The following is a 25,154-nucleotide window of genomic DNA, read 5'->3' as shown; positions in this document are numbered from 1 at the left end:
TTTGATGTTGGTATACATTTGGGAAATGTCACCACCATATGTCTCGTTAACATGTCACCTTATGGAGTTACAAAAAAATTTTTTTTCTTGTGAGGAGAGCTTTTAAGATCTACTCTCTTAGCAACTTTCAAATGTACAATACAGTATTAACTACAGTCACCATGCTGTACATTACATCCTTCAGGACTTATTTTATAACTGGAAGTTTATACCTTTTTTCCCCCTTTACCCATTTCTCCCCCCACCCCTGCCTCTGGGAACCACCAGTTTGCTCTCTGTATCTATGAGCTTGGTTTTTTTGTTTGTGTGTTTTTAGATTCCACTTATAAACAAGATCGTACAGTATCTATCTTTCTCTGTCTGACTTACTTCACTAAGCTTAATACCCTCTAGATTCATCTGTTGTGAATGACAAGATTTCATTTTTTTTATGGCCAAGTGCTATTCCATTGTGTGTGTGTACACACACACACACACACACACACACACACACACACACACTACATTTTCCTTGTTCATCTGTTGATGGGCACTTAGGTTGCTTCCATATCTTGGCAATTGTAAATAGTGCTCCAGTGAACATAGAGGTGCATGTATCTTTTCCAGTTAGTGTTTTCATTTTTGGATAAATACCCAGGAGTGGAATTGCTGTATCATATAGTAGTTCTATTTTTAATTTTTTGAGGAACCTTCTTGCTGTTTTCTATAGCGGCTGCACCAATTTACATTCCCACAACAGTGTAGGAGGGTTCCCTTTTCTCCACATCCTCATCAACACTTGCTGTTTGTTGTCTTTTTGATGATAGCCATTCTGACAGGTGTGAGGTGATACTCATTGTGGTTTTATTTATTTATTTTTAATTATTTATCTATTGGCTGCGTCGGGTCTTCTTTGCTGTGCACGGGCTTTTTCTCTAGTTGCGGCGAGCGGGGGCTACTCTTCGTTGTGGCGCGCGGGCTTCTTATTTTGGTGACTTCTCTTGTTGCAGAGCACGGGCTCTAGAGTGCAGGCTCAGTAGTTGTGGCTCACAGGCTTAGTTGCTCTGCAGCATGTGGGATCTTCCCAGACCAGGGCTCGAACTCGTGTCCCCTGCATTGGCAGGCAGATTCTTAACCATTGTGCCACCAGGGTAGTCCGTCATTGTGGTTTTGATTTGCATTTCCCTGGTGATTAGCAGTGTTGAGCATCTTTTCATGTACCTGTTGGCCAGCTCCATGTCTTTGGAAAAATGTCTATTCAGGTCTTTAGCCCATTTTTTAATCAGGTTGTTTGTGTTTTTGCTATTGAGTTGTATGAGTTCTTTGTATATTTTGGAAGTTAGTCCCTTATTAGGTATATGACTGACAGATATCTTCTCCCATTCAGTAGGCTGCCTTTTCATCCTGTCGTTTCCTTTGCTGTGTACCACCCCACCACACCTCTTTTTCTGTTTCCTCTACCACGTGACTTTGTATCCATTTATAGCCTTTCCACCCGCCCCTGGCTTTTGTCTTTTGTTTTTTTAAAAAAATTAATTTATTTATTTTATTTTTGGATGCGTTGGGTCTTCAGTTGCTTTGCGCGGGCTTCCTCTAGTTGTGGCGAGCAGGGGCTACTCTTCATTGCGGTGCGCGGGCTTCTCATTGCAGTGGCTTTTCTTATTGCGGAGCATGGGCTGTAGGCGCACGGGCTCAGTAGTTGTGGCTCGCAGGTGCTATAGCACAGGCTCAGTAGTTGTGGCACATGGATTCAGTAGTTGTGGCTCACGCACTCTAGAGCACAGGCTCAGTAGTTGTGGCACACGGGCTTAGTTATTGTGCGGCATGTGGCATCTTCCTGGGCCTGGGCTTGAACCTGTGTCCCCTGCATTGGCAGGCGGATTCTTAACCACTGCGCCACCAGGGAAGTCCCCTCTGCCCTCTGTTTTACTTACTTCTGTTTGATTGGGGTGAAGCTTTCCTATACCTGCCTGCATATGCACCTTTGGATTAAGTGATTGACTCTCTGTGTATTACAGCCGCAATAAAGAGGTGGAGAAACTGGGAGGAAAGTTAGAGTTTGCCTCAGGGGCAGAGGGTTAGGACTTGGAGTCTGTGTAAGAGCCATTTTCATTTAATTCATCCTGGCCAGATTGAAGTCTGGCCCTGGGTTTGTCACATGATGAATTTGTTGCATTTTGCAGCTTTTTCCTGAAGTTCCATCTGCTGGTGAAATGGCTGTGGTGAGCGGGGACAGACTCAAGAGCTTTTGCAGTAGGTTGGGTGGAAAGTTGCCTTTAAGGAAGAACCTTTCCATCCATAGAAACAACAGAGGCAAATGGAAGATGATGATAGAACAGTGGCACGGGCTAAAGTACAGCTTCAAAGCGTTTGTAGTTCCGAGCAGTAGCTATTTGGCAAATATACAGTAGTATCCTTTAAGTCTGTCTTGTTTTTTGAAAAGCCGAGGTTTTCTCTAGATGTGGTAGATTCACAGATACTTACTTGGGAAAGAAGAAAACTCTGCCTCTTATCACTTGAGAGGCAGAGTAGCAATATATTTGACTTCGGTAGATGTACATCACTGGACCCAAAATGATGGTATTGTTCGCAGGACGCCTGGCTGGTCCCAGAAATGTTTCTTTTCACTCTATCCATTTTTTCTTTTTAAGAAATAACTGATTAAAGGATATTTTATAGATACACCTAAGATAACTAATATTTCATTATTATTCTGTTTCCTAATTTAAAAGTTCTATCTCTAAGAAAAAGAATCAGACAGAAGGTCGACATTTGTCAGGTGCTGTCCTCAAAGAGTCAGCTTTTCAAAGTGATAGAGGAAGAACGGAAGAGGAGCATGTTAGAGCTGCAAAACCTTTTCAGAGCCAAGATCCTTCTGATGGGATTTCACCACTGGAGCAGGAGCGAGGTACTAAACTATTAGAAATCATTCCTTATTGTATATATTTTAATTTCCTTTTTAAAAATCTTTTTATAATTGAAGTATAGTTGATGTACAAAATTACAGAAGTTACAGGTGTGTAGTATGGTGATTCACAATTTTTAAAGGTTATACTCCATTTATTATAAAATATTATAAATATTGGCTATATTCCCCATGTTGTACAATATATTTTTGTAGCTTATTTTATACCTAATAGTTTGTTCCTCTTAATCCCCTACTCCTGTAATGCCCCTCCCCTTCCTCTCTCCCCACCGGTAACCACTAGTTTTTTTCTCTTTGTGAGTCTGCTTCTTTTTTGTTATATTCATTAGTTTGTTGTATTTTTTAGATTCCACATATAAGTGATATCGTACAGTTTTAATCTCCTTTCTTATCTTTTGGTCTTTGGACCAGTGTTTATCTTAAACTATGATACTATAAACTGAAAATGCTTTGGTTTGGCACTTACCTATTAATACCATGTTTATAATACTTTTATAGGAAAGGATCTCTTAATCAATCTCTTAATTATCCATACTGATTAAGCTGAAATCTCCTTTCCTGTGGAAACCATGCTGTCTGATGGTCACAGCACACTTCATGTTCAAGACAAGGAGGCTGTTTCTAATACACCTGTCATATTTCCCCTACCAATTACTTTGTATTCTTGTCAGCAGTCATTTTTGTTTCTAAGTTAAAATTTTTACGGGATGTTTGTATTTCTCTTGATGAAAAATGTATATGTATGAAAGTAGACTAGATTAACTCCTCACACAAGAAATGAAAGAAAGTAAGACAAATTGGGCTTATTCAAAATTGAAAACTTCTGTGCTTCAAAAGACACTTTTGAGACAGTGAAAAGACAACCCAAAGATGGGAGAATATGTTTGCAAATCATATGTATATGATCAGGGAGCAGCATCCAGAATATGTACAGAAGTGTTATAGCTCAATAAAAAGACAAATAACCCAGTACTGTAAATGGCAGAGGCTGTTCAGTAGACATTTCTATAAAGAAGTTGTACAGATGGCCAATAGACACATGAGAAGATGCCCAACAGCTGTAATCATCAGGGAAATTCAAAACCAGGAGAGATCAATTCACACCCACTGGAATTACTAGAATCAAGGAGATGGGAAATAGCAAGTATTGGTTGGAAACCGTGACGCTCATCCATTGCTCGTCGGGATGTAAAATGGTGCTGCTGCTGTGGAAGATAGTTTGACGGTTCCTCAAAACATTAAACGTAGCATTACCCTATGACTCAGCAAGTCCTAGGCATACACCTAAGAGAAATGAAAACGTGTGTCAACACTAAAACTTGTGTACATGAATGTTCATAGCAGCATTAGTCAGAGTAGCCAGAAAGTGGAGACAACTCAGATCGCCATCAGCTGATATATGGATAAATAAAATGCAGTATGTCCATACAGTGGAGTGTTGTTCAGCCATAAAAAGGAGTGAAGTACTGATACCTGTTGTAATAGGATGACCCTTGAAAGCATGCTGAGTGAAAGAAGACAGACTCAGAAAGCCACATTTATCTGAAGGTGAATCCATTTATCCATTTATCTGAAGGTGAATCTGTAGGTACAGAACAGGCAAGTCCACTGAGACAAAGTAGATTAGTGGTGCTAGGGCCTGGGGGGCAGGGAGAATGGGGAGTAACTGTTTATGGGTACAGGATTTCTTTCTGGTATGATGAAAATATTGTGGGATTAGTGATAATGGTTGAACAGCTTTGTAAATATACTAAAACCCACTGAATTGTATACTTTAAAAGGGTGATTTTATGGTATGTAAGTTTTATATCAGTTAAAAAAAAACTTCCCCATATACCTCTCTCACAGTTTCAGTTAGTATAAGATTTGTCACACTTGCTTAATCTCTTCTGTTTTTCTATTACCTTTTTTCCTGATATTAAAAAATTCCAGACATCATTTTATTCCTACATATTTTAGCTTGCAAATATGGGCATTTGCCCGTAAAAATACGGGCATTTTCCTACATAACCATAGTGATGTTAATACTGTTAACCAACAATTCTGTTATTATCATATAGTACTCTGGCCCATATTCAGTTTACTAATTATCTTGGTTGGTTTGCTTGGATTGGGGTCCAAGGAGGGTTCCATTGTATTTTGCTCCATCTGTCGTGGTGTCTCTTAGGTCTGTCATTCTGGAGCTGTCCTGCTGTTTGGCATTGTCTGTTTGATCACTCATGGTGTCATTTTTCTTCTCTCTTCCCCACATCCTCTGTAAAGCAGAAGTTAGCTTTAAAGCCTTGTCAGATTCATATTCAGGTGTTTTTGGCATATGTATAATTTTTTAAGCTTCCCCACCCTAACAGGTTTTTAATTTAACTGACCAGTGATGGGCTCCTATACCATCATTTAAAAGTGCTCTATTCTATTAAAAGGGAAAAAATGTATATAGTTCATTAATTTGCTATTTTTGAGTGTTATTGGGTATTTAGTTGATAAAATATTAATAATTTGGTCTTAGTTTTTGTTTTTGTTTACTTTAACAGACTCGCCTATTGATTTTTGTTCACGATCCTGGATGAATAAGGAGAACAAGGTAATCTTTTATATATTATCAATTTCTAGTATTAGGAGAGTGAAAGTACCTACTTCACAAATATGAATGAAGTAGTATTAATATTACCTAGAAGTCTTCTATTTGTAAATAGGAGAAATCCACCTTACTGTTATGAGTAACCGGGAAGCTGACAGTAGGGCTGGTCTGGGGCTTCCTGTGTCTCCAGGGCTGTCTGCACCTCTGCTCTGCTTCACTCCACGCCGACTCCTCTGGAATGTTGGTTCCGTGGAGTGAGGGTTTCTCTTTGTTTCGTGTGTTGCATCCTGAGTGTCCAGCACATAGCTGGCACTTGATAATCTGTTGAATGATAGGGAAGCTGAATTCATTTGTAGGCAACCCAAGTGTTGTGATCAAAAAAACAAGAACATGAAAAAAAAAAAAAGCACAATTCTAATGCGCTCACTTGGGTCCATCCTCCCCTCTGTAAATCACTGTGCCAACGGATGGGTTGGGATAAAACTCTGATTTATGAGGCTGGACCCTACGTCCACTTCTGTGTGTGTGTGCATGCGTGTGCATCAGTGCATATATGTGCATAGATAGAGGGATGTGACTGAAACCACCCACACCCCACCCCCCGGACCACATGAAGTGAAAAGAGAAGGGCTCCTCAGAGGACAGGCACTGAGCAGATAAGCAGTTTGTGTTCAACATAAACCGTCTCATGAGAGTTGTTTATAAAGTATGAACCAAGTATTGATACTTTTAAACTTAAAAAAAGGAAATGCAATTTTTATTTTATTTTACTTTCGTAAGAATTTTTAACATTATTTTGTAAAATGATTAAAAGAGGTCTAAAGTAAGAGTTGTTTCTGTGTGCCAGGGGTTGGCACACTCTAGCTCATTGCCCACATCCAACCTGCTGCCTGTTTTTGTGAAGTTTTATCGGAAAGTAGCCGTGTCCATTTGTTTCTTTATTGTTTATGGCTGCTTTTGTGCCACAACAGCTGAGTTGAGAAGTTGTGACAGAGACTGCATGGCTAGCAGACCCTGAAATGTTTACTGTCTGGCCCTTTGCAGAGAACGTTTATTGACCCCTGCTCTGTACACTTGCTTCCTCTATGTAACCACTAGTAACTTACATATGTGAGTGATGCTTTTTAGAGGAACTTCAGGTGTAGTCAACTTGAAATTCAGTCAGAAGGCTTGATTTCTTGAACACTGAGAAAAATGGTTTCTAAGAGAGAGATCGTAACTTTTTCTGTGATACGTAATTTTATTTCCCTAGGATGGTTGAAGAATTAACTTCCTAAAAGTATTAGAAATCATTGATAACAAAGAGAAGGACCATAAAACTAGAAAGCAGGAAGACAAGTATAGACACATGAGATACTTGATACAAAAGGTGAAGAAGTAAGAGCAGGGGGAAAATAAATACACTAGATAACCTAGACCAGTGGGGCCACCACTGCATTGGCCTTGGGTTTAGCATGAGCTGTCCTGGCAGCCATGGCAGCGATTGTCCAAACTGAGTGCATAACTCAGCACTGTGCTCTACAAGTGTGTAAATGGGTTGAGAGCCCGTGTTTTTTCCCAAAATGTTAGTGCGCATTTTGCAGTCTAATTCTTGAGATGGTATTATTTGATACATATTTAATATGATGGTGAAATAAGATTGACACTTGAGGAACTTCACATTTTATTCTGGGCCTTGAAGTGTCCTAGCAAACTGCCATGTGCCTGTGGCCCCTAGTTGGAGCAGGGACGTCCACTGCCCAGGGTGGGCTGCAGAGTCCAGCTTTGCTGTTACCTGCACCTCCTGTCCAGGCCTTGAGCTGCCCCAGTTCATTTGTGTGTTAGTACACGAACTATATTACCAGGTCCTTTGAGCGTGTGCACACAGTGTGAAACCTTGAACTTTAAGGATGTCTCATTGGGTGGGTCAAGGGAGGGGGGTGACATGGGGGCAGGAAGAAAGTTATTAATATGTGTAAAACAGCTAGCCCTTCATTGCCTGAACTGTGAACCACAGACCTTGAGCACATTGATGGGCCTTTCTGCAGCCTGTGCTGTGGTCTTCACAGTAGTGAGTGTGCTGCTCTCATTGCAGTTTTATTTCTTATAGGTTGTTGTTCCTGATGCTGGAAAACATTTTGAAGAGAGGAATCCAAACAATGACTTAAGCCATACTAGTTTTCTAGAAAATGAGAAACTGATGTCACTTGCCAGCTTGGAAGATTCTTCTGGTAGCATCACAAAGCTCAACTGGTGTTTTCCTTGTCCTGACCTTGCCACTCCACGTATCTCTGCTGCTTTGTTGCCGTAGTTATTATGCACCTTTTTGTTTCTCTGCCTTCTCCTTTACCTCTTACTTACGAGCACTCAAGTGGCCACTTGTGTTAAGTGATGGGATTTTAGACTTATTTCTCTATAGCAATCCTGATAGGATTATGCTTATCCCTCAGTTGAGTATCATTAAGGTATAAAGTATAAAGCACTGTGTTAAGAAATTAGGGGACAGTGAACTATTTAGCCCCTGCTCTCTGAAAGGACTGCATGTGGCAAGAGAGATGCATAGTTGACCTCCGATTGTGAGAAGTGTATCTCAACGGTACAAGTTGTGTGGGAGTCATAGGAGGGTGACAAGTTAATTCTGACTGAGGAAGGTATCTGTGAGGCTTTATTGAAAGAGGATACAATTCTTCCTTCTTGAAAAGGAGGCCCGTGATAGGCCCTAATGTAGATACCAGAAGAGAAGTACATTCAAAAAGCAGGAACAGCTTCAGCAAAGACACTAAGGTGGGGCATATAGACCATGTTTGGAGAATAGCCAGTGCTTTTGTGTGGCAGGTTTATAGCACCTGTAGGACTATGAATTGGGGAATAAACCCAGAAAATAGGCAGAGACCAAATTATACATGGCTTTGAAGGCCAGGCTGGTGAGCCAAGTGGGATAGATAGAAGCTATAAAATCAGGGCAGGTTTTGCTGCTAGTTTTTAGGTATTTTTAGATTATGGAATTGTTGATGAGGAATTGTTGACCTGAATTTATGCAGATCCTTGTTTTAGTAGGCTAGATTCTCAGAGATGATTGGAAAATTATCCTCTTGAAAAGGCTTACAATACCGTTATAAGTGATTGAGTGTTCTAATTTTGTCCTCCCTTGCCCGGCTGGGTGTTAGAACAATGAAAAGCACTGCCATTATTGTTTTATTTGTCTATTTGCAACTTTTTGGTTTTAGTGGAGGTGGAAAAAATTTTTATCATATCTGTGAGTATTCAGCTTTGTTATATCTTTCTTTGTTTCTTCATTTTCAAGATCAGATACTGTTTGAGGTTTCATTTTACAATTAATTATTAATTCACCTGGAATTTGGTTTTACTTCTATGGCAGGCTTATCTTTTCTTTTTTGACTCACTTGCCACAGTACTTTCTGAATAATCTGCCCTTTTCCATTGCCACACTTACTATATTCTAACTTTTGATGTATGCCAGGACTTGCTTCTGTGCTGTCTTCTCAATGAAGGTTAAATATTAGTTTATATTAGAATGCTCATGATGACTTATAGACTGAAATTACAATGGTTTTTTTCATGTCAAATGTTAAGGCAAAATCATGTAGACTATTGACCCATGTGTTTTATCAACCTTTTTGATTATATATTATTTACAGTTCAGTCACTACTTTAAAGCCTGTCCTATTTTCTCCTCCATTTTACCAATTAGATGATGATATCGATGATGAAGAGTTTTATGATGATCATTTGGAGGCTTATTTTGAGCAACTGGCAATTCCCGGAATGATGTATGAAGGCCTAGAAGGACAGGAATCTTCAGAAAATTATTTTAAGTTACCTGCAAGTGATCCTAGTCAGGTATATTCCAAACTTTTTGGTTTTTCAGAAATTTGACATTAGAAAATCATTACTGGACTCAATAGATATTAATAAAACTTAAGCTTTTGGTTTTCTTTGGATTCTGTTTCCCCCAGATACAAACTGATGAGAAATACCTTTCCTGTCCTTTCCTGCTACTGCTTACCTTTCCCTCACCTATAGAAAAATTAAAAGAATGGTGCACTGAACATCTGTATACCCTTGTCCAGATTAGCCAGTTGTGAACATTTTTTTTTGCCATCTTTGTGTTTTCTTTGTCCCTCCATAAGTACTTTTTTACTGAGTCATTTAAAAGTAAGTTGCAGGGCTTCCCTAGTGGCACAGTGGTTGGGAGTCCTCCTGCCAATGCAGGGGACATGGGTTCGAGCCCTGGTCCGGGAAGATCCCACATGCCGCGGAGCAACTGGGCCTGTGTGCCACAGCTGCTGAGCCTGCGCCCTAGAGCCCGTGTGCCACAACGGCTGAAGCCCGCGCGCCTGGAGCGCGTGCTCCACAACGGGAGAGGGCACCACGGTGAGAAGCCTGGGCGCTGCAGCAGGAAGTGGCCCCCGCTTGCCACGGCTGTGGAAAGCCCACGCACAGCAACAAGGACCCAACACAGCCAAAACTAAATAAATAAAATAAATTTATTTTTTAAAGTAAGTTGCAGATATTATGACATTTCACCCTAATACATCTGCATTTACCTCCTGTGAATAAGGACTTTTTCCTACATAATCACAATTCTCTTATCTAACTTTGATATTGTGATTTAAATTAATATACAGTTCATATTCAAATTTATCCACTTGTCTCCAAATGTCCTTTACTTTTGTTGTTTTTGATCCAGGCTTTAATCAGGGATTACACTTGTATTTGGTTGCCATGACTTGGAGTTCTTTCATGTCATTAAACTTTTTGTAAAATCTAGGCCTGTTGTTTTGTAAAATGACCCATATGGTAGATATAGCTGACTGCTTTCCTCCTCCTGATTAGATTGAACATTTTCCCCTTGAACAGATTGACTCTAAACATAAGCATTGTTGTATACTCTGTGTCCCATTGGGAGGCCTGTCAGCCCACTTGTCTCCTGTTGGTGATGCTGTTGGACCATCTTGATGAATATGGTGTTGGCCAGATGCCTCCTTGACCCCCTTTGTTATCAGGAAGTAGTCTGTGGGATTTCAGTTACTTTCATTGCCTCCTCCTGAAACCCCACCTCCTAAGAGACCTTTGGATTGCTTTTATTTTTCCCCTTCTCCTCACATTTCCTAATTCTCAAGTTTTGCTGAGTTACACTGTCCAAGTGTAGACAGAGACCTATTTTTATTTTTTTTAATTTATTTATTTGGGTGTGCCGGGTCTTTGTTGTTGTTGCGTGTGGGATCTTCCTTGCAGCATGTGGGATCTCTAGTTGTGGCACTTAGGATCTTTAGTTGCAGCATGGGAACTCTTAGTTGCAGCATGTGGAATGTAGTTCTCTGACCAGGGATCGAACCTGGGCCCCCTGCATCGGGAGCGCGGAGTTCTAGCCACTGGACCACCAGGGAAGTCCCAACAGAGACCTATTTTGTGTTGAGGTTTCAAAACTATCAGAGCAGCTGTATACCCCCGACTCACCCCCCTCCGCTTTTTTTTGCACAAACCCTTGTGACTTTCAATAGCAGCGAGGGAGCTGCTCTGCTCCGTAGGAAACCCTTACCTGGAATTGGTCACCAACCAGTGGCTTCACTTCAGGTTTCCTCTGCCTCCACCTGGGAGGGTTGTCGCATGGCCATGGTCAGTCACAGTCCCACAGGTGGTAGCTTCGCCCTGTTGGCCTGCAGAGCACATGGATTGTTTGCATTCTTTATTCAGTGTTTTCAGGTGCTTTGCAGAGGAGAGAGCTGGTTTCCTATGTTCTGGTTCTTTTTAGTCTTTGTTAGTATCCTATGTGAAAAATAGTTGTCTAATTTAAATGTCAGTTCTTTGTCTCCTTTGTCTTTTTTTCTATTGGGATATTCATATTTTAACTCTTGTTTTTATAAGCTTTCTGTGTTAAGGAGATATTTTGATCTTTATTTTTTTATTTTGAGTTTTGGCTCGGACAGGAGACATATATCTCCTCACAGTTCTGGAGGCTGGGAGTCCGGATCTAGGTATGGGCAGGGCTGGTTCCTCCTGAGGCTTCTCTCCTTGGCCTGGAGACGGCAGCTTCTCCCTGCGTCCTCACAGGGTCTCCCTTTCCTGGTCCTCATGTATTTCAGGCTTTAGTGTTTTTGTTAGTTTCCTAGGCCTGCCAGAACAAATTACCAGAATTTTGCTAGCTTAAAACAACAGAAATTTATTTTCTCACAATTCTTGAGGCCAGAGTCTGAAAACAAGGTGTTGAAAGGGCTAAGCTCCCACCAGAGGCTCCTTCCTGCCTCTTGCAGCCTCTGGGGCTCTGGTGTTCCTTAGTTCAGGGCAGCGTCACTCCAGTATCCACCTCCATTTTCATGTGGCCTGTCCCTCTCTCTCTGTGTCCCTCTGAGGTCTTCCTCATGGGGTTTAAGGCCTGCCCCAAATCCAAGATGATCTCAAGATCTTTAACTTAATTGCATCTGCAAAGACCCTGTTTCTGAATAAGGTCACAATTTGCAGGTATCACCTGGGGGTAAGACTTGGACACATCTTTTTTGGGAGATTCAATTTAACCCACAGAAATTTTATACTACGAAGATATTATTCACTGAAGAATATAAAGCTATCCATCTGTATTTCCTCCTAGTACTTTTACATGTAAATCTTTAAGTCATCTGGAGTTTTATTTTGAGATAAGGTAGAGATTGTTTATTTTTTGTATAACGTTGTTGCAAAATCACCCGGTTAATAAATGGTGGCACTGGAATTTAAATGTATGATCTTATTTCAAAGTCTGTGTCTTGTCTTTTATATAGAACTACCTCCTTTTAGTATCCTAACTTTGAAAAACCTTGCCTATGAGGCTGTTTTTGTTGTTAATACATCTTATAGCAGAAAAGACTGCTGTTTTAAGGCTTCATTGGCACTTGAGATAGTGGTGGCTGAGTGTCTGAGAAGAGGGTTGTGGGCATGCAAGTCCCTTTCAGCAGTTGTTATTTTAGGAAAGAGTGAGCAGTGCCCTTTGGGAAGGTATGTTGGAGAGCGTGGTTTTGAGGCACTGGCTTAATCTGCCGTGTTTGAGGCAGTTGTTCTTGAACTCCTCAGGGTTGTTTGTAGTATTTGCTGTTTTACTCCTATTAAAAGTTATTAAGGGACTTACCTGGTGGTCCAGTGGTTACGACTTCATGGTCCCAATGCAGTGGGCCCGGGTGCGATCCCCGGTCAGGGAACTAAGATCCCACATACCACAGCTAAGCCCGCGTGCTGCAACTAGAGAAACCTATGCACCACAACGAAGAGCCTGCGCAGCCAAAAATGAATGAATGAATAAATAAAATAAAAATAACTTAAAGTTATTAATATTTGTGTTTTCAGAGTCTGTTAATAATATTAATTTTATGAGTCTGGCCACACTGATGGGCTTCCCATCCTTTTAGAGACTTTCAGTGATAATTACAAAAGTTAAACTGACATTTCTAACATCCTGTGCCGTAGTGAGCATATTGGCCCCACTTTTGGTATCTGAATCTGTTGGTGTGTGTTTGCCATGACCACATTTTGAATTTTGGTTTTGGTAAGTTCCCTACGATTGGTCCACATATAGTCTGGAAGAATATTGTGTAGTCTGTTCCTTTCTAGAATAAATATATTATGTCAACTGTATAACTTTTTTGGTTGTTTTGGAACGAGTTATGAAAAACAAAACTTATTTCTGGTCTGTTATTTAATTTTTAAAGGAAAGCGGAAGAGAAGAAGTTCTGGCGAAGACTCTCAGGGCTGCTAATGCGAAACTTAACCTGGTTTACTTTCACGACACAAATGCCAGTAAAGGTGATTTTGGATTGATAGACCCTTTAAAGCTGGATGCAGGATCTCCTCATCAAAATAAGCATTTGGCGTCAGACTCAGAAACAGTTTTGCCTGTGGATAGATTTTTAGACACTGAGATGCCTCAAGTGTCCATTCAAAAAAATGTGGATGTAGCATCTTTGAAGTCTGTTAGTGACAATGCATTTAATTCCGCTGACGCTCTGTGGTCACCCACTAGTGAAAGGCAAACGTGTGAATGTTATGAATCCGTTGGAAAGAGCAAGGACCGTAAGTGGGCCTTTTTTTTTTTCCAAAATAAAAGTAAGAAATATGTAAAAATGCTTATACACATTTTGAATAGGATATATTTCCAAGTGAAACTTCCCTAATCTTTCATATTAAAATATTTAAGTGTTCTGTGGATTAAAAAATGGTGTCTTTACTCACAGATCTGGTGGAAATGTGCCTTTCTAACTATTAGTCATCTTTTCCTTCCTCCCTCTCCTCCATGATGGACTTTTACTGTGATTAAGGCTGGATTTTTCACCATCAGAGAGATACTTTTCTTTTGGGGAAATGGATTTTCCTTTAATTAGTTTTGGGCAGATTTCAGTACTGTTGATAATTAAGATAAGTCAACTAAATAAAATTAAGAATATTGTATCATTTTATTTGTTGCATGTGTCATTGGATGTCTCTGGAATTTTATTTTCTAGAAACGGATCTATCACAGAGTGTGGTCTATCAGAATGAGGAGGGCAGATGGGTCACTGATCTTGCCTATTACACCGCTTTTGATAAAGAACAAGATGTAAATGTGTCTCTAAGTGATGAGATGAATGAAGACTTCAGATCTGGCTGTAAGTGTATTGATAGCCTCTGCTCTGAACCATTTTCATTTTCTGACGGTGTTCTGAGATTACCATGTACATCTTGGTCGGCCACATCAAATCCCTTCTGGATACGTACTTAGCACTTCACTTGTTTCTCTAGGAACAGAGGCTTGAGTCAGTCATTGCTAATCACTGGACTGAGCCGAGCCTTTCCCTAAGTAAGGACAGTGAGTCACTTTAGAGCATGTGTGTTGCAGTTAGTAGCACCTTAGGCTTTACTTTCTCACTTTATAAATTGTCTTGAACTATTTATAGTTCTATTAGTTCTATATATTGAGAACTATAATAGTTCTATTAGAACTATTATAGTTCTCAGTAGTTCTAAAAGAACTATTCTGATAAATGAGCAGTAACAAAAGCCAATCCATTTTAGAGTAAAAGCTCAGTAATGAAGAAATGGGAGAAAAGTATCGAGAAAGATAAATGAAATCTCAGAGGATGAGAGCATTAGGAACCTCAGTTAGATTTGTTAATTAGCAGAATCTCTGACCGTGAAAGGAAAACGCTGCAGAACGCACAGCATTGTGAGCCTTGGCCTGTGGACATTTGCTGTGCCACTGAGGCCTCTAGGGCCTGAGCGCCTCTAAACCTGGAATGAGGAAAGACAACAAGGAGCCTGTCAAGCCCAGTCGTACTTTTTTTTTTTTTTTTTGCGGTATGTGGGCCTCTCACTGTTGTGGCCTCTCCCGTTGTGGAGCACAGGCTCCGGACGCGCAGGCTCAGCGGCCATGGCTCACGGGCCCAGCCGCTCCGTGGCATGTGGGATCTTCCCAGACCGGAGCACGAACCCGTGTCCCTTGCATCGGCAGGCGGACTCTCAACCACTGCACCACCAGGGAAGCCTCCCTCAGTCTTATTTTTAATAGGCTCAGAAGGTGCCAGAGGAAGAAGTTACTCTAACAGCTGCTTGTACTAAGCTGTTCCTAATGTCCATTGATGTGGAAGTACAGAGATCAGTCGATAAGGCATGTTTCCAGCCCTTAGGAAACTGTCCATCAGCTAAGAGGGATAAGATGAGAATACAGAACAACAGCATCGTTTGGAGTTGAGAGGAGGAATAACTTTTGCATGAGTGGGTAGCAGAGGATTTTATATAGGAAGTGGATTTTGAGGTAGAGTTTCAACAGGTAAATATTTTGGGCATGAGAAGTTCCAAGTGGATAGAAAACCCAAAGAAAGAGGATGAGATGAGGAAGCATGGGCGTGTCTTGAGAATGGTAAATAACCCAGCGTGGCTGGCATTTACGGCAAGACATGGGAAGGGGAGAGTAACGCGACATGGTGAGATGAAGCCAGAGTGGTAAGACTGGGCCAGGGATCGGGTGGGGCTGGACTGCATGCTGAGCCGTGCCTGGTGGGCACTTGGGAGCCTCTGAAGATGCTTGTCCAGCTTGCTTTGTGAGTCTCCCTCTGGCCTCGATGGTCGGTTAAATGGTAGGTTCCTTAGGGTGTTGTAGAAATCGGGGTGTCACAGTGAGAATGAGAAGAAAATAGCTCATGAGGGACGTGGAGATAAAATTGCTAGGATTTGGTGACTGGATTTCAGCGGATAGTAGAGAGGTAAGTAAAGATGGGGGTTTGGGGTCTAAGTTATTTTGAGAAAATGGCAGTACCATTAACTGAGATGGGAAAAATCAGAAGACATGGTAAAATTTTGGATGATTGTGGTTTGAGGTGGGGATATTCAGTAGTTGGAAATATGAGTCAGAAATTGGAGGTTAAGTTATAGTTGTCAGTGATATCTTGATTTACAAAGGACAGTAGTCACAGGCTGGACACTGGTTAGGGACCCTGTCACTTGAAAAGTCATCAGTTGTGGAATTTTCATGTGTTGCTGGTGAGAGTGTGAATTGATAAAACCATTTGGAACTTGTTTGGCAGTATCTTATGAAGGTGAACTTTACGAACTTCATAGTTTATGACCCAATAATTCTACACCCAAGTATATACCCAGTGTTCAGGGTGTATATATTCACCAAAAGACATACACTAAAATGTTTGTAGCAGCACTATGTGTATTAGTCTCAAACTAGAAACTCCCGAATTCCCATTGACCTTGGAATGGATTGTGTTTATACCTACTTTGGAATGCTGTGTAGCAATGGGAATGAAGGATGTGTAGCTACTTGCGGCAGCGTGATGAATTTCACAAACATGTTGAATGAGATAAGGCTGACTAGCAATATATGCCGTGTATGTAGCCAGCTCTGTGGAGTAAGAAGCAAGGATAGTGGCTACCCTCGGGTTGGCATGCCATGACAGGAGGCAAGCTCAGGGGGCGTTTTGGGTGCTGGCATGTTTTCTTTCTTGATCTGGGGTGTTGATCTGGCAACACAGATGTGTTCAGATTGTGAGAATTCATTGAGTTGCACACTTATGTACACTTTTTAATGTATATTATACTTTGGTAAAAAGTTTTTAAAAGTTAGTGATGAAGCTGAGAAAAAAATTTGCAATTCATATTACAGAGTGAGGGCCCATTTCCCAAATATGTAAATTGTGCTAATAAACAAGAAAAAGACCAACTACTCAGTGTAGAACTGGGCAAAGGGTGTAAACAGCTTATAGAAAAGGAAATTAAAAGTCAGTTCCCCTGGGAACTATTCTTCAGCTACACCTGCACAGATATATAGGATGTGTGTGTACATTGTTCATCATCACAGAAGGTTGGAAGCAACGTGGATGTACAAAACAGGGACTAATTAGATAAGGTACATCCATACCAGGGGGTACCCTGTGGCCGTAATAAAAGGAAACGGAGCTCTTTAGGTACTGGTAAGGGAAAGATCACCAAAATAAATTATTTAAAATCTTATTCCAACATTTGCATAAAGAGGTGGAAGAAGGGAAGACATACATATTTGTAAATACATACAGTGGAAAGATTAAAAAAAAAGAAACTAATTACAGGGCTCCCTAGCTACTTGTAGAACTCAAAGGTCAGTAGGTTCTCAACTAGTGAGGGGTTTCACGGGGTGCTGCATATGTTGGTTGCTTCTGGAGGTATGGGAAGTGGGGCCAGTGATGAGGGAGACTTGCAGTATTGTATTCTGTTACGTCTTTTGGTTAATTTCTAAGAACTCTTTTTTTTTGCGGTACGTGGGCCTCTCTTGTGGCCTCTCCCATTGCGGAGCACAGGCTCTGGACGCGCAGGCTCAGTGGCCATGGCTCACAGGCCCAGCCACTCCATGGCATGTGGGATCTTCCCGGACCGGGGCATGAACCCGCGTCCCCTGCATCGGTAGGCAGACTCTCAACCGCTTTGCCACCAGGGAAGCCCTAAGAACTCTTTATTGAAGCAGAATGTACCTATGCCTTCTGCATTTAGAACTATGTGGGCATGTTACTATTAAAGGAGAAATATGATAAAATAGATAGTGGAGGAATTTCATGAAACCATCTGTGTGGTTAGGGAATGAACAGAAGCTGAGTAGGAAAGGATGACTAGCACTGGTGGTGAGGAAATGGAGAAGATGATTATTGAAAACTATGGAAAAGTTTGATGGGAGGAACAAAGGATGAAGTAGTCAAGGGGAATTGGGCTGGGGGAGCGTGAATGGAATGGGAGACTTTATACGACGGGAAAAGAAATGTTGAAAATGTAAGAGGAGATACTCAGAAGAGGAAGCTTGGACCAAGGGCATAATTTTATAATAACAAGGCAGTTTTATTTATTTATAAATGAATAATTTAATTTTTTGGCTGTGCCGTGCAGCTTGTGGGTTTTAGTTCCCTGACCAGGGATCGAGCCCATGCCCCCTGCAGTGGAAGCACGGAGTCCTAACCACTGGACCTCCAGGGAAGTCCTCAAAGTAGTTTTGAATGAAACTTAAAACTTCCCCATTCCCACTTCCCCATTTCTGCCTCCCCCTCTCTGACAGCTCAGCCATGTGAGCTGCCACTTCTGCTTGTGGCCTAGGATTTAAACATCGGGCAGGGGATGGGGAACGGTATTGCTGCTTCAGAATTTAACAACAAAAGCGTTCAGGTGGCACTGGAGAGGACTGTGGTTGCAGATTTGGCAAAAAATTGGGCAGAGATTCTTGTAAGAAATGAAGTTCTGCTTTTTTATAATCTGTGAGTGATTTCTGATGAGCATACATGGTAACAATGTCACTGTAGACTTTTCTTTAATTGAAGAGTCTTAAAGTCCAGAGAAAAAGTACTCAGGAGTATAATAAAATAGCATTTGGAGCTGTTTACTTAATGATTTTAAAAATACAATATTTTAACTCATTGAAGTAAATTAAATTTTTCTGGGTTACCTTCTTACGATCTGATTTCCTATTTACCCTCTCTTGGCTTTTAGATTTGGTTGGTTGATACTTTTCACACTTTAGAGCAGTGGTTTTTAACACTTTGAGTCATGGACCCCACAGAGAATCTTCATAGAAAAATATTTCCTGTGGAAGAAGGAAATATTGTGACTTCTGGAGCTTCCTGGCTCTCCCGATGCTCGTTCATAGACTTGTAGGCTCAGAACGTGTTTATGTGGGAGGTGGTGGGATCGCAAAGTAAGGAACCAGCACTGCCCTGACAAGTCAGAATCCTGAGCTACTTCTGGTGGGTGTTCTCCTCTCCCTGCTGGAAACAGCCTCCTGTGTCTGTTCTCATTTTGTCTCTCAAGGTGTTAGTGTTGGGCCCTCAGGGCTTCCAGAAGGGTAGTTTGGATTGGGTTAGAGTAGGGACATCTATCTTGTTTGGGCCACGAGTGGACTGTCCCTTCTGGGTTGCTGTTCACTCCTCCCCTTCCAGCCACTGTCTGGAAGCACCAGGCAGAGGCAGAATGGGTAGCAGATGGGAAGTCCAGAGTCTAACCTGCAGACTTTTCTGATTCAGCCAACATGTTTAAAATCCTTTTAAATTCGAATGCCTTGAGCAGGATCATTTGCTGTTCAGCCTGCCTCTGTCCTCTCTCCCCATTGTGTTACACCTGGCCCTCTGCTCACTTACCACAGCCTTGTGGCCTTGGCCTAGAGATGGAGGGCTGCGTGCCCATTGGTTTCCCTAAGGTGAACTGAGTTGCTCATTCGGAACTTTGAGGGCAGACACTGGGTGAACACTTGTTCCTGTTTGCCTAGGCTATGGGGTTTGCTGGGATGTGGGATATTTCCTTTCAAAAACTAGGACAGGGGCTTCCCTGGTGGCGCAGTGGTTGAGAGTCCGCCTGCCGATGCAGGGGACACGGGTTCATGCCCCGGTCCGGGAAGATCCCACATGCCGCGGAGCGGCTGGGCCCGTGAGCCATGGCCGCTGAGCCTGCGCGTCCGGAGCCTGTGCTCCGCAACGGGAGAGGCCACAACAGTGAGAGGCCCGCATACCGCAAAAAACAAAAACAAAAACTAGGACAGTCCTGGGTGCTGGGACAAACAGGTAGTTGGCACCCCAGCAGACATCTTCATGACAAATTTACATAGTGGCTTGTCCATCTGATGTTCCAGATGAAATTCCATGGGTATTCATGGGCAGGTACCTTAACTCATGTGTGCCAAACTGCAAGGCTGAAGTTAATGTGAATCTTTTATAAAAAGCTTACATTATAAAGGCCCATTAGTAAGTTAGGACAAGTTAATACCTGATGAAATCAATCACAGTAGGGTGTTTATTAGCAAAAGTTTCAGAACCACATGCTCTTATTGTGCTTAATACAGATGCATCAGTTCTGTGATGGAAGCTTTCACATACTTCTTTCAGTTTTATTTCTTTAATATTTCATTTTCCTAACTATGTTATATTTATATGCTAGTATTTAATTAGGCATCAGTGCAATATAATTATAAAACTTATTCTTTTTTTAAGCTGATGCATTGGATTTGATTGCACAAGATGAAGAAGAATTTAATAAAGAGCATCAGTTTATGCAGGTTTGTATTTTATTGACATTAACCAAAGTTTAGAGTTTTTCTTGTATTTAAATGTAGGCAAAATGTTCATTTCTTTCTGAAAAGATACATAGTGAGTATAGAATTATATCTTGATTTTTCTCATGTTTAGACAATTTCTGCCTTTTCCTTCAGACTCTAAATTATTAATTGAGAAAAAGCTGGCATACTGAAATAGTGTTTATTAGTTCACTTAAAATTGCCTTAATAGGCTTCAAAGATACTGTTTTTTACCATGTTTTAAAATGAGGGAATTTAGTGCTATTCGTTTTTATTTGAAGATGTACTCCTTTCTAAAGATTTGTATTAATGACAATCAGTCTTTGACTTAAGCAATATGTTAAAACAATGCATATCATAACTCAGGTATTAAAAAATTTCTCTTTTTCTGGACTTTATTACCTTTATTAGCTGCTTAAGCTTGAATTTGTCCACATTTTAAAAAATTTTAAATATTTAAATTTCCTTAGTGAAATTTGTATTTTTATATATTAGAAAAACAGAAGGCTTGCTGGAGAAATGAAATGAAATGATGACTTTCTTCCTAGGAAGAAAATATAGATGCCCAGAACACTTCAGTTGCCCTAGGGGATACATCGTGGGGAACTTCAGTCAATTATGGTCTGTTGAGGAGATCACTTAGCACATCAGATTTGGACAAAGACGATGCCACTTATTTACGTCTGTCTTTAGGAGAGTTCTTTGCTCAAAGGTCTGAAGCTCTCGGTTGCCTTGGTGGTGGTTACAATGTGAAAAGAGTAAGTACCATGTGTTCTAGAAGTGGTTAAATTCACTTGCCCTTATGTTTTGAAGGTTATGATGGTGTAGCTAGATCAGAGTATCTTTAAAGCAGAGATAGGATAGGGACTGCATGGTGGAATAGTGGTAAAGAGCTTCAGTTTTTTAGTGGCTGTACCCTGACTGCAGTCCTAGCTCTGTCCTTTAACTAGTTCTGTGGCATGGAACAATGTATTTAACTCCTCTGTGCCTTGATTTTCCAATTTCTAGAATGGAATACTGCCTTACAGAGTTTTGGGGGGGATACTGTGATAGTGCGCGTACAGTGTTTAGCACGGCCTCAAGTGCATTAAGTACTCCATCCCTGTTAGTTGCTGTTTCATTGGTTGCTGATGTTATATCATTGGTTGTGGGAAGAATTCAAAGATTCATTTTTTAAACCTCTGGTCTAAAAACATGTTTTGAAATATAGGAGTGTTTTGGTTTTTTAAAATGTACATGTAAAAAGTTTTAAATGCAAGTGATAGTGGTAGATTGTATGAAGGAGTGAGGAGAAGCTGTGTCGCCTGTGAGGGTCAGAGTGGTGTCTGAGGAGGGGCACTGGGGTGGTGCCCGAATGGTGGGGAGGAGGCAGCGTGTTCCCAGAAAAGTCTTGGAGGTGGGAGCTGGAGGGTATATCGGAGAAGCAGAGAGTAGGCCCACAGCTCGTGTGAGTGGGCTTCGGGTCGGTGGTCTGATGGCAGAAGTAGACAAGGGCCAGGTCATGAGGGGCCCTTGCAGGGCTCGGGTTCATCTCAAGGAAACTTGCTTGGAGGCAGGGTGCCCGGCCCATCTCCAGGTGTGACAGGAGCCGGGTGGAGGAGGTTCCTGAGCCTCAGAGGAGGAGAAGCAGGCAGAGGCTTAGCACGTGGCGGAGATGCCATGAAGGCCGAGGCCTAGGATGGCAGTACGGAAACAAAAGTTCTAGGGTTCAGGATTTCCTCTGGAGGTAGAGTCGAAGGACCTGTTGGTGAATTTCATGGAGGGACATAGTGCTGTCGGAGGGAGTGTGTATTAAAGTAGGATTTCACTAAGAGTATAATTTTAAACAGCTAGGGTGTTAGAAGTTGACTTACAGGAAAATTTGAAACTGAACTGTGGGTCCTGTCTATGCAGTGAATTAAAGAATGAGAGTAAATACTTAGGCAGATTTTTCTGCCTGGATGGATTGGTTTTGACATTATAAGAGAAGTTGAAGCATAACTGAATTCCTTTCTGAACAGCTGGACAAAACACCATACAGTGGAAAGATGGATCTGTCATTTTGCATTAGTTATGAAATGTTACTTGGTTCAAGTTGCTGGATCAAGGGAGGAAATCCTCGAGTGAAGATTGATCAAAAATTGAGTGCATTAGTGAATTTGCTTTTCAGGTCTATCATGAGAGCTCTGGAAGGAAGCCAGGTGGGAATTCCCTGCCCTTGAGCAAGGTCCGTGAATGTGACCTTCTGAACGCTCATCTAGGGCAGTAGGAATGTATCTCGTCTTAATACAGATTTTCAAGGACATATTTATTGTGTAAAATAAAATACGCTTGTAAGTACTGTAAGTTCCAGGAAGGCAGGAAGTTTTATATCTTTTTTCTCACTGACATGTCACTGATGATTATTACCAGTGCCTGACACATAGCAGGTGCTCAGTAACAATTACTGGAGGAACAAAGTATCATTTCTGGGTTGTTTTAATTTGGATTTCTTAGTAAGGGCAAATTATTTGATAATATTCATTCTGATGATTAAAGATAGCTAGCAGTAAGGAAATAAAAGGTCCTGTCTGGACTTGTAAAGTTCATTTCTAGTAATTTATGTTATTTTGTGTTTTTTTGTTTGTTTGTTTTTGGCTGCGTCGGGTCTTGACTGCAGCGCGCGGGCTTCTCTCTAGTTGCGGCATGTGGGCTCAGTAGTTGTGGTGTGGGGTCTTAGTTGCCCCATGGCATGTGAGATCTTAGTTCCCTGACCAGGGATCGAACCCGTGTCCCCTGCATTGGAAGGTGGATTCTTAACCACTGGACCACCAGAGAAGTCCCAACATACGTTTAAATGGAAAAATCAGAATCATTTTGTTGAAATCAATTTTAGCTAGGTTACCACTATTAGGATAAAATAGTCTAGAATTTCTCAAAGCAGTTGAAAACTAAGGAAATAATTGGCATGTTTATTTTGTAGCCATCATTTGGTTATTTTATTAGATCACCAGAGAAGAGAGAACCTATTGCTCTAATAAGAAAATCAGATGTATCAAGAAGTAATTTGGAGAAAGAAATGGCTCATCTTAACCATGGTCTATTTTCAGGTAATGGATTAAATGAAGTTTTTTTTTAACCTGTAAGTTAGTGGTTGTGTGATCATGTTCTTTATGTGGAAGAAAGTAATGTATATACCACTTCGAATTTTTTGAGTATTAGTTACAGATTTGATTTTTATATAACTTCACATTGCCTTTTCAATCTAAAGTAGAAACAAGTCAGCCAAAATTCACCTAAATCCTTTTGTAAAAACAAAAGTAAATGAAATACAATCTGTTCAAGTGGTTGGGTTAACTTTGGCCTATTAAACTGCTGAGTTAATGAATTTTAGCTATTATATTTATTATTTAGGTGGACTTTTAAAGAGAAGTTCTCAGATTTGGACTGTGATAGTATAAATATGATAAATATTGTGATGAATATTTAAAATCAGACTTTCTTGGTTAACATAACAATTATCAAGCAGCTACTTTTTGCTAGTATAATGCCTCGTGCATTGTATCATGAAATTGTATAAAATGTGCTTTAGTCCTTAAAGAGCCTATATTCCAGTGGGGGGTGGGGGGGTTGGGATATTTAGTGGTCCTTATCCCACAGATTGTTTCTGTGAGATAGTATATAGATGTAAGTTGAATATTACATATTTTCTACAGGAGATTTAAAGGCACAGCTAAGTGAAGGATCAGTTACACTTCAGGCTGAAGAACTGGAGAGTATTTCACAAGTGGATGAAAATGATGTGACATTAACTGCCAATAAAGGGAAAACAGAGGTATTTTAAGCCTTTCATGAAGGAAAGCTAAAACCTCACTGTCATAATTCTCATACAAGATCAAGATAAAGTCACATGTAAAAAATGCATAACATTTTTCTTACTCAATTTTATTACAAGTATCCTTTAAATATTATCAGTGTACAATAAATGTACGAAGAGTTTATAAAACAAACTTACAGTCAGTGAGTTATCACAGCTTATACACCCATGTACACCCCAGGTCAGGAAAGAGAGCGTTGCCCACAGCCCAGGAGCCATTTTTTTGTTCCTCCTGAACACTACTTCCTCCTGTCTGACCTATGACACTGTATCAGTTTCACCCGTTTGTGAACTTTATATACAAGAAATCATGTAGTAGCATATATATATATTTTTTAAATATAAATTTATTTATTTGTTTATTTTTGGCTGCGTTGGGTCTTTGTTGCTGCGTGCGGGCTTTTCTGTAGTTGCAGCGAGTGGGGGCCACTCTTCGTTGTGGTGAGCGGGGGCTACTCTTTGTTGCGGTGCATGGGCTCCTCATTGCATTGTGGTGGCTTCTCTTATTGTGGAGCACAGGTTCTAGGCACGTGGGCTTCAGTAGTTGTGGCTTGTGGGCTCTAGAGCGCAGGCTCAGTAGTTGTGGCACACAGGCTTAGTTGCTCCGTGGCATGTGGGATCTTCCCAGACCAGGGATCGAACCTGTGTCCCCTGCATTGGCAGGCAGATTCTTAATCACTGTGCCACCAGGGAAGTCCCAGTAGCATATATTTGTCTTTGTTTTTTTCCACTTAGGTTTGCAAGATGCAACTGTGATAAGTATAATAGTTAATTTTCATTGCTGTATTGTATTCTATTACGAATATTCTGTCATTGATATATTCACCCTACTGTTGATGGATATTTGGGATCTGTCTTATGTCAATATGACACTGTTAAAATAGTGTAGTTTTATAGTAGGTCTTGATATCTAGCAGAATAAGTCTTCCCCTCTTATTTTTCTTTAAAAGTATCTTGGCTGTTCTTGTTCTTTACATTCCCATATATATTTTGAAGTCAGATTGTCACCTTTCACAACCAACTAGCAACCCTGCTGAGCTTTAAGTTGGGATTGTGTTTAATCTGTAGAACGGTGAAACTGATATCTTTATAATATTGAATCTTCTAATCCAAGAAGATTACAGGTCCCTCCATTTAAGTTCTAATTCCTCTCTGTATTTTTTTTTTTTTTTTTTTTTTTTTTGAGGTACGCGGGCCTCTCACTGTTGTGGCCTCTCCCGTTGCGGAGCACAGGCTCCGGACACGCAGGCTCAGCAGCCATGGCTCACTGGCCTAGCCGCTCCGTGGCATGTGAGATCTTCCTGGACCGGGG

General features: G+C 40.9%; 1 protein-coding gene across 1 annotated transcript in view; it reads left to right on the top strand.

Annotated features, from left to right (window-relative positions):
* The window catches only part of LOC132436114 (centrosomal protein of 192 kDa), a 119,213-nt gene that overhangs the window by 38,135 nt on the left and 55,924 nt on the right, over positions 1-25,154 (top strand). Inside the window, exons 12-21 of the mRNA XM_069541344.1 lie at positions 2,712-2,887; positions 5,434-5,483; positions 7,570-7,690; positions 9,172-9,320; positions 13,160-13,520; positions 13,949-14,092; positions 19,925-19,989; positions 20,556-20,765; positions 22,949-23,075; positions 23,682-23,800. Coding sequence (XP_069397445.1) covers positions 2,712-2,887; positions 5,434-5,483; positions 7,570-7,690; positions 9,172-9,320; positions 13,160-13,520; positions 13,949-14,092; positions 19,925-19,989; positions 20,556-20,765; positions 22,949-23,075; positions 23,682-23,800 — 1,522 coding nt within the window. The remainder of the gene's footprint in view (positions 1-2,711; positions 2,888-5,433; positions 5,484-7,569; positions 7,691-9,171; positions 9,321-13,159; positions 13,521-13,948; positions 14,093-19,924; positions 19,990-20,555; positions 20,766-22,948; positions 23,076-23,681; positions 23,801-25,154) is intronic.

Source organism: Delphinus delphis, chromosome 13 (assembly GCF_949987515.2).
Source record: "Delphinus delphis chromosome 13, mDelDel1.2, whole genome shotgun sequence".
Lineage (NCBI taxonomy): Eukaryota > Metazoa > Chordata > Mammalia > Artiodactyla > Delphinidae > Delphinus > Delphinus delphis.
This window is presented reverse-complemented; position numbering and strand designations above follow the sequence as displayed.